Source organism: Lipotes vexillifer, unplaced genomic scaffold (genome assembly GCF_000442215.2).
Source record: "Lipotes vexillifer unplaced genomic scaffold, Lipotes_vexillifer_v1.1 scaffold970, whole genome shotgun sequence".
NCBI lineage: Eukaryota > Metazoa > Chordata > Mammalia > Artiodactyla > Lipotidae > Lipotes > Lipotes vexillifer.
The window spans coordinates 1449509-1465607 of record NW_006783115.1 but is presented as its reverse complement, the minus strand read 5'-3'; the positions used below and the strand labels follow the sequence as shown (position 1 = coordinate 1465607).

General features: G+C 53.7%; 2 protein-coding genes across 3 annotated transcripts in view; one reads left to right on the top strand and one right to left on the bottom strand.

Moving 5' to 3' along the window:
* The window catches only part of FBXW8 (F-box and WD repeat domain containing 8), a 111285-nt gene extending 108119 nt beyond the window's left edge, over positions 1–3166 (top strand). The window contains exons 10-11 of one of the 2 annotated variants that reach the window (XM_007455857.1): positions 2153–2263; positions 2998–3166. In XM_007455857.1, the coding sequence (XP_007455919.1) occupies positions 2153–2263; positions 2998–3142 (256 nt within the window). In that variant the 3' untranslated portion in view covers positions 3143–3166. The remainder of the gene's footprint in view (positions 1–2152; positions 2264–2997) is intronic. The other variant, XM_007455858.1, reaches the window with a different exon arrangement.
* A 9057-nt stretch (positions 3167–12223) lies between these two features.
* TESC (tescalcin) overlaps positions 12224–16099 on the bottom strand; it is a 67471-nt gene continuing 63595 nt past the window's right edge. Inside the window, exons 7-8 of the mRNA XM_007455856.1 lie at positions 14590–14637; positions 12224–12301 (exon numbers count right to left, since the gene is read on the bottom strand). Coding sequence (XP_007455918.1) covers positions 12224–12301; positions 14590–14637 — 126 coding nt within the window. The remainder of the gene's footprint in view (positions 12302–14589; positions 14638–16099) is intronic.

The window sequence follows — 16099 nt, the reverse complement described above, 5'->3', positions numbered from 1 at the left end:
CCCCCGCCCAACCAACTCCAGGAAGTCTTGATCTTCCTTACTGTTTACAAGGGCGCTTCAGACTGAAAGTATTCAGGCTTCAACGAAGGAGGAATTTGTAACTTTAACCTTTAGCTCTAAAATTCAAGAGCTGTTCTCCCAAGCGCAGCAGAGAATGGATACTAAGGTGGCCCAGCCGGTTAAACGTTGCGTGCTGGCGTCTGACCTTTAAAGCAGAGGCGGCCTCGCCTGGAGCAGGGGTCAGCTGGAGTGGACCCGAGGCTCTCCCCTGTTGCCCACATCCATCCAGCCCCCACGCCTGTGCGAGACGGGCACCGAGCTCCGCCGGCTGTCCCTCAGCACCTCTGGGACAAGACCTGTCCCCACTAACTGCAGAGAGGGATAAAATGAAGACTGCTCACAAGTCTAGCTTAAGTACGAGGTCAAAAGAGGAACTGGTTTCTTCTTTGGAGGGTGGCGATAGCCGGTGCTTCGGCCTGCATCTTTCTCAGACTACGGTGCCCTCCACGCTGCTTGGTTGGCTCTGTCCCTCCCTGCCTGCTGTGGTGATGCACTGAGTTGCCACCAGGTGGTGCCAAAAGGCAACTAAAGCTCTCACACTATGGAAGCCCAGAACTATCTGCCTTTAAGGACACCCTTTTAATTTTAAAGAGCTGGCTCAACCTGGCCTCTAGGACAGCCTCCTCGGCAGTCCAGGCCCCCAGGGACGGCCACTAGCAGCTCCGTTTAGTTCACTAGGCCTGCACTCCAGCAGATCTCATTTTTCTCTCCCTGAAAAGCTGCACTCCCTCGGATGGGTCATTCAGGGGAAGCCAGGCTAAGTGAGGTCGTGCCCAGAACTGTCGTCCTGTCCCAGCCTTCCTAACTCATTTGTAAGTGCACATCCAGTTCTCACCAGTGCTTAGTGGCTTGTCCCAGAGGTGGTCACCACAGCACTGTTTACCAAAGCAAGGCTGATGCCTCGTCCGGCTCCCGCCCGGGATTCTCGTACTCACTCGCGTCCGTGCTTGCTGCTGCTGAGCCTGATTCCCTCTCAAGCTCTGGCCCCGCTGTTGCTCCATCTCCTGCCCCACTGCCCTCCCCAGGTCCTCCCGCCCCTCCTCAGCCAGCTCTCCCTTCCCTGTCCTCCTCACGGCTTTGTTTTCCGTCCCTCCTGCCTCACTGGGCCCTGAGCGAAGTCCTCCAGCCACACTTTCTCCAGTTGGTGCAGCAAACCCTGGACTCAGGCACCCCTCTTGAGAGAATCCTCTGCTGTGGCCAAGACGCCTGTCCCTGCCTCTGGCACAGCCGTGGCTCAGCCTGAAGGGACTCCCCCTCAGCCCCTCCGTGCCACCCTCTGCCCTTCTGCAGCGGCCTGGCTGCCTTTGCAGTCCGTGCTGCAGTCTCCTGTTCCTGCTGCCAAGTGCTGAATTCTTTGTCTCCTCTTGTGCTCTAGAAACACTGGTTATTTTTTGTGGGAATGGATCTCACCTTCTTACAATTGGGAATCCCTCTGATGGGAGGCATCTGCTTGCATTAGACATCTTTTTTTATCCTGTGTCTCCCGGCTCAGTGCTCCGCTGGAAAAAAGTCTTTAGGATGAACAAAAGCCTTTGCTGCATAGGTTTCAAGCCATTTTGTTCCACAACGTTCTGAATGTGCTTTCACAACCCAGAGTACACGTATCATTTGTAGCCCTCTGACTTCAGGACTGGAGGGCCTTTGTAGGGCACCACTCAACACACCCTGCCGCTGGGGAACCTGGCTCAGAGAGCTGGAGTGACTCGCCCAGGGGGCGGCCAGCCAGCCGGGGTGGGGCGGGGGGCAGAAATGGCGCTGTTCTCCACTGCATGTGTCCGAATTGTCTCAGGTTGTTTGTCCTCTGTGTCCCAACGCACCAAGGTGTTAGGGCATCAGCCAGTGAGCACAGGGACGTTGAGACGTGTTTACAGAGTAGGCTTGGCGTGGGGCCTTCTCCACCTAGCTTTGGGAACTGAGGCCAGACACTGCCCCTCTGGGGGCCTGGTTTCCTCCTCTGTAAAAGAAAAAGCTGGCTTAGGTGGTCCTAGAGTCCCTTGCAGCTCCAAACTTCCGAGACCACAGCAGCAAAGGTGGGATGTGCTGAGTTCCAGTGGACTTAATCTTGACGAGCGTTCTCTCCCATCTGTTCCAGACACCCCGTGCGGCACATCTCCTTCAACTGCCACAGCCTCATCACGGCCCACGTGCCCTACGAGAGGGTGGTGCGCAACGCCGACCTGGACAACTTCGTCACCCACCGCAGGTCAGTGCTTGGGCCGGGCTGGTCCGGGTTTGTAGGAGTTCAGATGAGACACTTAGCTTGATTTTATTAATAGAACATCCCAGGCCACATTGGTCCCTACAGGATGGTACCCTCAGGCTTAGCCGTTCTTTTCACAGAAGTCAGGAACATACATGTACATGCGGGCAGGGTGGTATTAGCCAACAACACGTGCTGAGTGCCTGTTTCAGGCACTTCAGCGGGACGCTACAGGGGGGGTGGGATGGGAGCGGGAGGGACACAGAGGGGGAAGGTGGCCACATGTGCCAAGAGCCCAAGACAAAAGGCTTAGGGACCTGTGGTGTTGAATACCAGTGACAGAGGCAAAGCGGACTGGGGCACGAACCCGTGTCCCCTGCCTCGGCAGGCGGACTCTCTACCTCTGTGCCACCAGGGAAGCCCAGGACCCTTTCTGATTACTGTTGGCCTGGCTTCCAAGCAGCCTCTTGTGAGGCCTTCCCTGAGGCTGACCCTTCCTGCCTCCCTGTTCAGCCAGATGCCTCCCAGCACTCAGTTCCCTCCATCAAACTTGTCTGCTCACCTGTTTGTCTCTAGTCCCGGGATCTGGAGCGTCCATAACACACTGTGGGGCCCAAGCAGACATGTGTCGCGATGACTCGCTCTCCTGTCTCCAGCATGTGCCTGCTGCAAAGACAGAAGTCATTGGGGGGGCTGGGGACCAGGACTGACCCTGCTGCTGTCTCTGCTTTCTCTAGACACCGGGGGCTGATCCAGGCCTACGAGTTTGCAGTGGACCGGCTGGCCTTTCAGAGCACTGTGCCCATCTGCCGTTCGTCCTGTGACACCATACCGGGTTACAACTATGACCTGGCGCTTGCTTTTCCCTGTGACAACATTTAGAGAATTGTCTCATTTGGGAGCTGGGAGAAACATGGGAAGAACCAATTCTGTGTATTTTAGAACTACAGAGGAGCACCTCACTAGGTTTTAAGTGTTGGGGGAAGAAAGCAACTGCAGGGCGCGCTTCTGTGACCCCCACATCTTCCTCTACTGCCTTTGCTTTTCTCCTTTGCCAATTCATTTTTCTCCAGCTGCGTGTGTCAAGGCTCGTTTCATCTTACTCTGTTCTCACTCTCTCTCTCTCGTGGCTTTCAGTACCACACACTGATGGCTCAGATTTATACCTCCTTCCCCCACGCTCCTCCACCGCAGCCCTGCATCTGCACCCCACCGGTCTCAGGAGTGTCACCCGGGCCCAAGCTGGGACCTCCCCACATCATTCTGTACACTACACACAGCCCTTGCTCCAGCTCTGAGATAAGGCCCTTCTGCACCCCTGCTCATCCTCTTTCCAGTCTCCAAACCCTTGCTTCTTTGGGGGCCTTTGGTCATGCTAGTCTCTGAGCCTTGGATCTGAGACCAAGAATTCATCTCTGGGTCGTCTTCTCTGACTCCACCACCCAACCTGGGAGAGCAGCGCTTTTTCCTGGTAGATTTTAACATGGTTATAATTATATATTTATACAACTATTTCATTAATAACTGTTTTGCTGACTATTGTGTCTGCAACGCATGATACAAAGTAGACACTTTCTACGTACCGTAAACACCCATCCTCCGCGTGGGGTGGAAGGTGATGGGTTCTGGAGTAGAGAGAAGGGAAGAGCGCGGAGGGACCATTACGTTCAACCACCAAGCTAATACGGGGCAGCACGAGAGGCCCCTTCAGTGTGATAACTAGCTTCTGTTTCCAAGGATTAAGAGGGCAAAGCCTTGCGTTACTCATGCTTTAGACTGTTGTGAGCAGCAGCCGCCGTCTACTGTACCTTCAAAACAGCAAAGCAGACAACTGACAGACTACTCAGAGAAACAAAATCCATGCCCCATGCTGGGTGATGCGGAGGATTTACTTAATTTATGAGCGTGACACGATGGATGTAGGTAGGATTCTGTCCCTTTTCAAATACCCACAAAACATGCATAAAAAATGACCACGTATGAAGGCCACAAGGAAAATCTCAGATTACACAAAGAGCAATACCAGACAGGTCCAGTCCAGTGCCCCCAGTCCCAATGCGGTACGATTAGAAATCAACAAAAAGCTAAACAAAAACATACACCTGGAAGCCCCAGGCACTCCTGAATTAACTTGGTTTTAAACAGGGAAAGAAAAATGGAAAATAGAAACTCTCCAGACCAGGGTGATAGTGGAAGCACTGAACACCAGGACCCAGGGGACGAGGCCCGAATGGGCGGGGAGACGTCATGACTTTATAGAAAATAAGACAGAAAAACAAAGTAGAAAGAAGGAGTTAAATCCTTCTTTAAAGGAGTTTAAGGATAAAAATACGGTTTAATGAACTAGAAAACCAACAAATAGTGAAGTTGATCATAAAGCTGAAAGCTCATAAAGCTGAAAGCAGGTTTTTGGAAAGACAAAATATACAACTCTTGATAAAGGAAAAAAAATGGCACAAGGGACTATCAAACCGAGTGTTTTCAGCCTGGGGATCACTTCCCACCGATCCAAGAGCAAAGTGAAGCCTTCCTGTTGTTCACAGACGTGCACGGCTGGGAAATGCACCACGACGCGGAGTCCTACAACTTTTTGAGTCATGAGGGTTTCGGAAGGTTTTTCAAATTAAGATCCTCAGTCATAAAAAAAATCCACATCCAACTAGACAGAGCCACATAGAGAGCCGCGACTGGGAACCATCCCCTCAGTCCCGAGAGCACTGCTTTCCTTCAGGCTGCCTTCCCTGGAAGGCAGCTGTGTCAGGAGGGCTTTCTGCTTCCTTTCAGAAGACCCAGTTACTTCATAAAGGAAGCCAGTGTGCAGTGGGCAAATGAAGCATGCACTTTCTTCACGCTCGCTGCCTTGTGCTGCTCTGACCCCCTAGTGACCTCGCTTTATACGGTTTTCACCTCTCACAGTCTTAATGCAACTGGACCACTGCGGAAAGTTTATTTTTCCTTTTAAGAAGCAGCCCCTGCCAGTCTCATTTCACAGTTCATTTTGCAGATACATTCTCCCTCCTAGCTTTGCAGGAATTAAGGGTAATGGAAGAGTTCAAAAGAAATTAGACCCAGAAAATTTTACTGAAAGTAAAAACAGTTTTAAACTACTTTCATTCACTGCCAACTGCTGGTCCAGTGTAAATGTTGCAAGCATGGGGTTTTTTCCTCCCAGCCTGTTGATAACATCTCCCATTCATGAAAACCACCTGGGTTTTGTGAAGGTTTATTGGACCCAAATAATCTCCAAGCACACCAAGTTCAGTCAGTGTTTTTTGCTGTAAACCTTACATTCTGGAAGAAATAGCCTGATGGGGAAAGGATCAAAGTTCCTTTATGAACCAACATTTACCAGTGGCTTAAAAAAATCTTGGCCCGTGTCCACCCCCATCTTACCTTTGTCTCCGTTGGCTATTTTGTGGGAGCTTCTTTGCAAGTTCTGAATTCTTAGTTGACTTATCGTCTCCTTTTCTTCTGTATCTCTTCTGCTTTTCAAACTCGGGCCCCATGTCTCCCCTAAAGACGGAAGAGACTCAGATATGCCGCTGAGGGAGCCAGAGGGCCAAACACCAGAAATCTCTGCCCTGTCTTAAAACATTGTATGACTTTGTTTTCTGCTTTATAACATGTCCATGTTGGTTCTAGTATTAAAATTTTTAAATGCATTTATTGCTGAAATTACTTGTCACCCTGGCAAGGTGCGTGGTGACAGTCCCCTGGCATACCACTTTACCAGCTTCCCCCGACCCTGGAAATCTCACCTGACAAGTTGAATAGTTTTTCCCAGAACCACTATTTAGAGGGGCTCCTAGCCCAGGATCCAAGAAACCCACACAACCATATGTGAAATTGTGCATAAGGGCATTTTCTGGGAGGAAGTATGGCTCTGTCATCAGATTCTCCAAGGGAACCATAGTCCTGAGAGTTTCATCTGCGGCCCCTAGGCTGTGCTCTGCAGTCTCAGCCCTGTGCTGCCTTGGTGCTGCCACTGCCGCTGCCCAGGCAATAATCCATTTGCAGAGACACCCTAGGGCCAGCAACACCCCCCTTACCAAGGCTGCCCAGATTCAGCTGATTCGAGGAAAAACTGAATGTCCCCAACAGTGCAGTTTTGGTCCTTTCTGTGCAGGAGAGCTGACCACACCAGGATGAAGTCCTCCGTACCCCTCCTTGGAACCAGAGGCCCCACATTTGAGGGGATAGCGCGTCCCACTCTGCATTCAAATGACAAGCACCGGTCACTGCAAACCAACTTTGCTCATGCTCAGAGAGAAACGTCTTCCTGGTAGGGGCACAACCTTCTCCTTAAGGCCGTCCACAGCCTGTCAGGACGGGCAAGTCTACGACAATGGCTGAGGCGGGGGCCGTCTGGCTCTCCCGACTCGGACCTTTGCTCTGGGCAGCAGCTGTGGCAGCCGGGAGCGTGTGGTGCTGGCCGCCCGTCTGCAGCGCCCTGAGCCTCGCAGACCTGCCCACCTCACCAGCGGCCAGGCCAGATGGCTCCCTGGCTGCTGCAGTGGGCAATGCAGCGATTTGGACGGAGGCTGCCTGGGATGGGCAACGGCACAGCCCCTCTCGCTGGGCTCCGGCGGGTGCCAGCCTGCTCTCTGCCTCTGATGGTGGGCAAGGGCTTCCAGGCAGAAGCTCTGTGCCGGGGACCTTTCCATCCCCTAGGAAGGGAGGGCAGGCTCCCCGCCTCCCCACCACTGTATCTCCTGTCCCCTCGCCCGGTGCTAGCACTAACGCAGCCGCCTCGTTTCTCTAAGATGGAGGCGGCCATAAACTGCTCGGCACATCCTCCAGCCTTACTGCTGCCCCTTGGACCACTCCTGGGGTAAAGGCCAGAAACCTAGCCCCTTGCTGACTTGGTCAACAAGATTAGACCAAGATTAGAAGGAAGAGCAGCCACCGTGTGCCCGTCAGAGTCCTCAGTCCTGCTGGGGCCAAGTTCATCCACTACCGAATCCCTGCTGGCACTTGTTCACTGATTCCAGAAGAGCCTGGAGACAAAGGCAACACTGACGCCCTGGGAAGTCATGGTGAAAACCCCGGCCCCTCCCATGCAACTCTCCAAGGCCTTCCCAAGGTCACTGTGTGGGAGGACAGCTTGCAAAGCAGGTGTTTGCAGAACACTTGCCAAGGCAACTTGTATCTTTAACTCTCCATCAGCCTGCGTAAGTCACTGTGCCACCTGCAGTTCAGCTCCGGCCTGGTGAACCACAGGCAGTGGAGACAGGTTCAACTGCTCAGGGACAAGGATCCGATCCATACATGATGCACATAGAGAACTTGCCAGTGCCTGGGATCAGAAATAAATGGAATGGTTTTGTTAAGGTCTAGCAGTAATTCGTTCCCTCAGAGGATGCTTGGCCAAAATTGGAAGCTGTTGTCATCTTACTGCATCCCCTTATCCATAATTCATGTTTAACGTGGCTGCAGAAGCTTTCCACTGAGCTTCTCATAGTAGATTTGCATTACACAGCCCTTCTGTAAACCTACCAAATTGGCGTGTTTGTGTCAAACTGCCATATTCTTTTAACGGCCAAAAGCCCAGTTCTGGTAACTTTTCCCCTTGGTAATATGCTTTCAACCCAATTCCTGGGAAATGGGTGGAGAACATGGAGAGAGGTGACCTCACCCTCATCCTGCAGGCTGCAGACACTGTCCCTGCTCCCTGTGTCCTCCACTCACACACACAGCCTGAGGCCCTCGAAGCACTGACTTCAAATGTTTGACTTAGCACTGATTAGTCACAGGGGTGTAATTCCTAATAAAAGGAGTGCCGGGGACCTTTCCATCCCCTAGGAAGGGAGGGCAGGCTCCCCGCCTCCCCACCACTGTATCTCCTGTCCCCTCGCCCGGTGCTAGCACTAACGCAGCCGCCTCGTTTCTCTAAGATGGAGGCGGCCATAAACTGCTCGGCACATCCTCCAGCCTTACTGCTGCCCCTTGGACCACTCCTGGGGTAAAGGCCAGAAACCTAGCCCCTTGCTGACTTGGTCAACAAGATTAGACCAAGATTAGAAGGAAGAGCAGCCACCGTGTGCCCGTCAGAGTCCTCAGTCCTGCTGGGGCCAAGTTCATCCACTACCGAATCCCTGCTGGCACTTGTTCACTGATTCCAGAAGAGCCTGGAGACAAAGGCAACACTGACGCCCTGGGAAGTCATGGTGAAAACCCCGGCCCCTCCCATGCAACTCTCCAAGGCCTTCCCAAGGTCACTGTGTGGGAGGACAGCTTGCAAAGCAGGTGTTTGCAGAACACTTGCCAAGGCAACTTGTATCTTTAACTCTCCATCAGCCTGCGTAAGTCACTGTGCCACCTGCAGTTCAGCTCCGGCCTGGTGAACCACAGGCAGTGGAGACAGGTTCAACTGCTCAGGGACAAGGATCCGATCCATACATGATGCACATAGAGAACTTGCCAGTGCCTGGGATCAGAAATAAATGGAATGGTTTTGTTAAGGTCTAGCAGTAATTCGTTCCCTCAGAGGATGCTTGGCCAAAATTGGAAGCTGTTGTCATCTTACTGCATCCCCTTATCCATAATTCATGTTTAACGTGGCTGCAGAAGCTTTCCACTGAGCTTCTCATAGTAGATTTGCATTACACAGCCCTTCTGTAAACCTACCAAATTGGCGTGTTTGTGTCAAACTGCCATATTCTTTTAACGGCCAAAAGCCCAGTTCTGGTAACTTTTCCCCTTGGTAATATGCTTTCAACCCAATTCCTGGGAAATGGGTGGAGAACATGGAGAGAGGTGACCTCACCCTCATCCTGCAGGCTGCAGACACTGTCCCTGCTCCCTGTGTCCTCCACTCACACACACAGCCTGAGGCCCTCGAAGCACTGACTTCAAATGTTTGACTTAGCACTGATTAGTCACAGGGGTGTAATTCCTAATAAAAGGAAAGCTGGGGCTTCCCTGCTGGCACAGTGGTTGAGAGTCTGCCTGCCGATGCAGGGGACGCGGGTTCGTGCCCCGGTCTGGGAGGATCCCACATGCCACGGAGCAGCTGGGCCCGTACGTCCGGAGCCTGTGCTCCGCAACGGGAGAGGCCGCCAACAGTGAGAGGCCCGCGTACCGCAAAAAAGAAAAAGAAAAAAAAAAAAGGAGAACTGTAAAACAAGTGCATTTGTTAATTTCTCCACTTGCCTATTTTAGAACAAACATCCCCTGCTTCAGGCTGCTTCAGATGCGGGGAGGGTGCTACACTCCCTCAGGGTCTCTGCAGCCAGAAAGCCCCTCCTGGGCACGCCCACCAGTCCTGCCGGTAAGGGGCCGTTTCGGAGCTTCCAGCCTCCAGCCTCTGCAGACCGCACTGGCCAGACAGCCGTCCTGAGATGCGTACCCAGAGCAGTGACCCTCGTTCTTTCTAATCAAAGGCCAGCAGACTGTGGGGAATAACCACCCTTCCTAGGAGCAGGTCCGCACCAACTAATAGCTGACCCCATCACTCCCGGAACCACCAAATGAGTGAAAACACGTCATGCACACAGTGCCCTGGGAGCCAGCGGGGAGCCCCAGGCGGACTCTGGCCCGCCCTCTGGTGGAAATGAGCCCCAACCCTGCCGATCAGATGACATCCTCAGTGACGGTGAACAAACAGCTTGGTTTTGAGCAGTATGGACTGGGCTCAGGCTGAATAAATCTCATGTTAATTAGCAGTTTAGGTAAGCTGAGGCTCAAAGCTTCAAAGACACGAAGCTGGCCCTCGGTGGTCTGAACAAGGGCAAACGCTTGCCTGTGCCCACAGTGGCCATATCTCCCAAACGCAGGCTCTGCAGCGGGGGCTGACGGAAGATCTGTTATTTATAAAAACACTTTACATGAATGAACTGCCTTCGTTGAGAAGAAAATGCAAGCAAATTGGGAGAATCCCAGAAAATCCAGCCTACGGTGGCCACACCAGCAGTCCCTGCTGCTCTGTAACTCCACAGGTCCCTGGCAGTAGTGCGGGGCAGGGGAGGGCACGGGGACGCACGCTTCTGCCAGGCTGCAGGGGTCTCACTGGAGACCTGTCCTGGACGATAGCTAACTGGCACCTAAACAGGACCAGATCTCCCCACACCAGTCCTTTCTAGATTTCTTCTGTGGGCAGCCAGGCACCCAGGGGTGTGAGCAACTGATCCCCGCAGCAGGAGAAGGCGGGGAGTGGGGAGGGAGATCACATCCCACTTTCCCACCCCATTGCCGGCACCTGGAGGGTAAGAAGCACAGCCTTGGCCCTGACCTACTGCTTTGAAAATGTCAAAATATTTGTGGAATTAAGCACAAGTCTAAATAAGAAGCAGATTCTACTGTGTAGCACAGGGAACTACATCCAATCTCCTGGGATAAACCATAATGGAAAATATTAAAAAAGGAATATATATATATATATATATATACGTATAACTGAGCCACTTTGCTGCACAGCAGAAATTAGCACAACATTGTAAATCAGCTATACTTCGATTTAAAAAATAAAATTTTTTAAAAAGTTAAAAAAAGAAGCAGAGCTCTAGAAGTGACTTCAGACCGCTCTCTACTTACCAGAGATGGGGCTGCGCTGCCCCTGGCCGCCTGCCTGGCAGGCGCATCGTGGAGACCGGCGTTCCTCAGGCATGGCTGGGGTCGGAGGCCCAGCCCGGTCCACCGCAGGCTCACTAGGGCGGGATGCCCGCGCCAGCTCTGTCTAAATGATGAGGGTTTCCCAGCTCCACTGCCGCCCTCGGGACGCCTGCTGGCTTTTAAAAACCGACGTTAATCCCGTCCTAAGCAACGTGTGCACAACACAGCTTGGGGGTGGGGGCGGATGTCAGAGGAAGGACCATCATGACTGCCTCGGGGAAGGGAAGACCAGGCTCTGGGCATCGGATGAAGACTCCAGGGGGCGCCTGTTACATTCTGAACCCCACCATGTGAGTATAAGATAGATAAAGCACACTTAATATCAAAACTGAATTACAAATTCAAGAATGCAGATAATAGCAATAGCTAATTATCAGGGGAACGATTATCAGGGGAGCTTTTCTGGAAGGCTAGGAAGGTGCCTCCCAGCGAGTGTTGATGAAAGCAACGAGCCTGGAACGTAAACAGTGACCAGTGACCACGGGCGAGTCAGCAGGTCACCAGGGCACCACCGACTGCCAGCCCTCTGCTGACTCATGGGCTACTGCCACCAACCGAGATGAATGACCTTTCTTTCTTCCTCCCCTCAAACCCCACTGCTGGAAGGTGACAACCGGAGTTGTGGGAGATGCTACCTGGGGCAGTCACCTCCCCTGCTGCTGCTGCGCTGGGGACAGTGGAGTGCAGACCATGCAGCCGGCCCCCATCCTGAGGAAGGGCCGCAGGGCACACCCAGCCTGTTCCCGCCAGGCCTGGACCGCCGGCGGCCCCAGCACTGTGGGGCGAGCTCGGGCGCTCACTGCAGCTGGCCCAGGCTCAGCTCCTCTTGTCTCCTCCTTGGGTCTGAATATCCAGTCGTGGCACCAAGGAAGCCCCCCCCGCCCCGGCCCCGCCCAAGTCCCGGCCCCCATGGAATGAGGAGATGCTTCTCCTTACTTTCCTGCCTAGGCTTGTGAAGGCAGTTGAATTCCCAGCACTCATGCGGGGAAAACAGCAAACATTTAACCCCCAATAAACCAGAAAGGAAGGGAAAAATCAATCCGCTTGCAAAGCAGCCTCTGAAGACTTGCTACTGCTGCTTGCCCCTTGCTCCTCATATAGTCAGCCAGCCTCGGGCCGCCAAATGGCCAGGCCACGTGCATGGACGTGGGGAACAGACAGGAGCCAGGTTCATTAACAAACCCTTTTTCTATTTTATTGGAGATAAAAACAGCAGAGCCCCATGTACCATATACCCTGCGGGAAAAAGAGATGAGCGAGGGATGTTGACTATTTACAAGAGCTGTAGCAAAAGGGCCCCCGTGGGCCTCGCTGCCCGGGTCCAAGTGCGGGTTCTCCGTGGGGGAGGGGCAGTCAGTGGCACAGGGCGATGGTTTCCATGTTAAGGAAGCGGACGTGCATCTTTGTCTCGATGTCTATCCCCTGCCAGATCTGGAACAGACGGAGCAGTGTGAGCGGGCATCCCCACCCGAGTCCTCGGCCACCTTCCCACCCGCCCTCCTCCGCCACCCACTAAGAAGCTCCTGCAGGTGGAATCCAGTGCGAAGCGTGGAAGAGAAACTTCCATCTGCCTTTTTGTTGGTTAATTGGGCTCTGACATTTGGATTCTTTCTGGATTGTCACAGCAAGTTATTATTAAGTACTGAATCCAAGCTCTTAGCTGAAGTCACTTGAATCCCACCCACCACTTCAGGCTCTATGATTTTCATGCAAATTCCTTAAGCCCACTAAACCTCCTTTCCACCAGAAAAATGTCGAGACCACCACCTGCGCTGCCCGTTCACAGAATGTTTTGGGGGCTCCAGGGGAATCATGCACGGAAGCGGTTTATAAACTGTTAAGGGCTGTGCAATTATAAGGCTTCATTAAGCCACCATCATAAATTAAAAGGTCACAACAGTTAGGTCTTCACAATCTCCCAGGGATAGGAGGTCACCATGTTCCAGACAGACAAGGCTCATGCCCAGGAAAGGTAATCTCTGCCAAAGACCACATCCATCACCACATACCTGCTACTGGCACTGCCGTCATGGTCCATCCTGGCTAGGGCCCTAGCGGACACTCAGGCCACCAGACCCTGTATCTGCCACACTAGGAAGCCCCAGCACAGGCAGCACTGTGCGCCCGCCAGCTCCTTGGCCACTCGGGGCCCAGGAGGACCACAGATGGAGAGATGGCGGGCAGGATGCAAACAGGAACGGAGGGGCGTGGTGTGCAGTGACTTGTCACTGTCTCCCTGCTTATGTAAGAACTTCAAACTCTCAAGCTGTCACCCTCAACATCTCCAGGGACAGCCTTGAGGCTGGGGAAAGCAGAGCCCTGTGGGCACCCAAGTGGCAGGGAGGCCTCAGCACATTTCCTGCCACTGTCACATGCCTACGGTCCGCCAGATGCTTTCCTTGTTAGGTGAACAAGATGTTCCCAGGATAAGATACCTGGATGCCAGGGTGGGTGGTTTCTGCCAAAGGCCGGGTGATGCCAGGTGGCAAGAGGCTAGTGGTGGGGCTCAGAGAATGGGATGGGCCGGCTGGTCAGGAAAAACTCCCACGGTGCAGAGGCAACGGCCTTGGGAACACTAGAGGTGGGGCAGTGGCGGGGGCGGCCTTCTGGGGAGGAAGCTTGGTTTCTGAGGCCAAAATTGGATTTCATCCTATCTTCTGGCTTAAAGCAGCCATCCCTCCTCCCTAACCTTCCCTGGCCTCCCTGATCTTCTAACTCCTTATTCTGGTTCTTGCTTGGGTGTTATCACTTTTCTGGAGCGCAGACCTCAGAACAAGCCAAGGTGACCTGTGGCACCAACGCCAACTCAGCCTCTCCCAGTCTGCCTGCCCTGCCCAGCCCTGGGGGCGGCGGGGGTGGGGGGGCGCCTGTCCTCCTCCGGCCCAGTAGGCCCTTCAGGTCTCTCCCTCAGGCCCAGGTCTGTGCTGCCCGCTCCCTTCCTCTTGCCATGACTGGCCAGGTTGGCGGCGCAGACTTTGGGGGAGCGCCCGGCCGAGCTGCCCCTCAGCTCACCAGAGTCCCCGGTCCCAACCCAGGGACAGGCCCGTTCCCCTCGGGGCCGCCCAGAGAGTTGGCGGCCGGCCAGGGGGCCACCCTGGGTATCGTCCCCCCGATTTCCCATCTTCCTCGCCTCCTGGAAGGGGCTCGGGGACACCGCTGTTGGGATGCTCAGGGCCAAAGCACAGGGGGCTCGACTCCTTGCCACGGGGATCTGCCTGTCAGAGCAGCGAGGGGCCCCAGTTCCCAGCCTGTGAGCAGGTTCGTAGCAGTGAAGGCTGGGGGAGGCCTGAATGTCCACTAACAGGGGTGGAAGGTGGGAAGCTAGACAAGCAGCATGGGCTGCGAGGCCCAGGGCAGAAGCACACGCGGTCAGCACCAGTGTGTGCTTCTGTGAAGGGCAGGTCTTGTACAGGCACAGAACATTCCAGAACCCTGGCTCCAACTGTCAACAGGGTGCTTCTGAGGAGGGGGACCAGGGACTCACGGGGGGAGAAATATGGAGTTTTCCTCACAGGCCCTTTTGCACTTGCTTAGTTGTTCTGACCGTGTGTACCTATCATCACCCTTCCAATACAAATAAGTAAAATCAGTTTAAACTATTTTAAAGGCCACACCCAGGCTTGACCCCTTTCCATAGAGACGCCCATCTCCTGACCAGCAGGGGCCCCCTCAAGCCCCCAGCACAGCCCTCGTGCCCACCCCCACCCCCAGGTACCCACCTTCAGGAAGTCATCGAAAGTGATGCCCTCGTACACCTGATCAGGCTCCTGGGGACAGAGCACAGGGTGCAGTGAGGGGCTTCTGCCTGGAGACTCTCCATCTTTCCCCCACCCTGCAACACAGAAGGCTGGGGCCATTTAGGTAGAATCATGAGAATGGGGAGAACATTCTGGATTGTTTGCCTCCAGCTCGAGGCTGGTCGCCCTGGACTCCAGCGTCCCCTTCACTGGCTCGATGGTGGGACGGAAGGGGGTGCAGGCTCACCAGGGCCGCCCCCCACGCCCCCCAGGGAGGACAGGTCAGACGAGGGTGGGAAAGGAAGAGGGTGGGTACAGAGGCAGGGCTCGCTCCACCCGGCACAGCCACCTCCCACCACTTCCCAACGGGTACGGCCACCAGCAGACACCTCCTGCCGTTTCTTGGTCCTGCCTCCTCTAACCAGCCTTCTTGGTAAGACCAGTTCTGGGCCGACCTGCACTCCAGGCACTGGGAAAAGGGCCAAGTGAGTCACCCTGATAACATCTGGCCCAGGAGCCTCCCACCTGCCAAGTCACTGGCAGTGCCAGTCTCTGCACACACACGAGATGATAAATGGGGCTCCTGCCCATGGTGCTAAGACCAAGTCCCCACGGCACCCTCTGTGACAGTGAAAGGTGGGCTGACACCCCACTGCCCGTCAATACAACACCAGCCAAATAAATCGTGGTCGCCCTGGCTATTGGTTACCACGAAGAAGGGGTCGATCTAGACCTGCTGATATGGAAAAGGCTCCAAGATACATACACGGGGGAAAAAAACAAACAAGGAGCAGAAAGATGGCTGCAGATTCTGTCCTACATCACTAAGCAGACGGCTGCCACCTGCTCCGCGGACCTGTGGGGTCAGCACGGGGGAGAGCGAGCCGCGGCAGTTCAGCGCCATTTTGTGTGAATCAGAACCGAAAGACACACGTGTACACATCGTTCTGTGTCAGGAATAACACCATCAAGGGCAGTTCCCTTTAGGGAAAAGGACCAGGGCCGATGGGAGGAGGGCCAAGAAAGACACACTTCTCTTACTGCTCGGAAATTTGTTCCTACGTGTATTTAAGAAAACATTGGCAGGCGCTCTCTGAGCGCTTGTTGTGTGTACTTTACAAACGTTATTACCGTGAACTGATGCAAACCTCACAACAGCTCCCAGAGGTGGGTTCTGTTCTTAATCTAATTTTGGATATACTTTGTTTTTTTAGATTTCTTTCCTTCTTTTTTTTTGGATGTGGACCATTTTTAAAGTCTTCATTGAACTTGTTACAACATTCCTTCTGTTTCATGTTTTAGTTTTTTGGCCGAGAGGCATGTGGGATCTTAGCTCCCCGACCAGGGATCTAACCTGCACCCCATGCATTGGAAGGCGAAGTCTTAACCACTGGACCACCAGGGGAGTCCCCTGGATATACTTTTTAATTTTATGAAAAACCAATTTTTTAGAAGGCCTGGGCCAGCCCTGTCCCTAGGGCTGTCCGCTCTT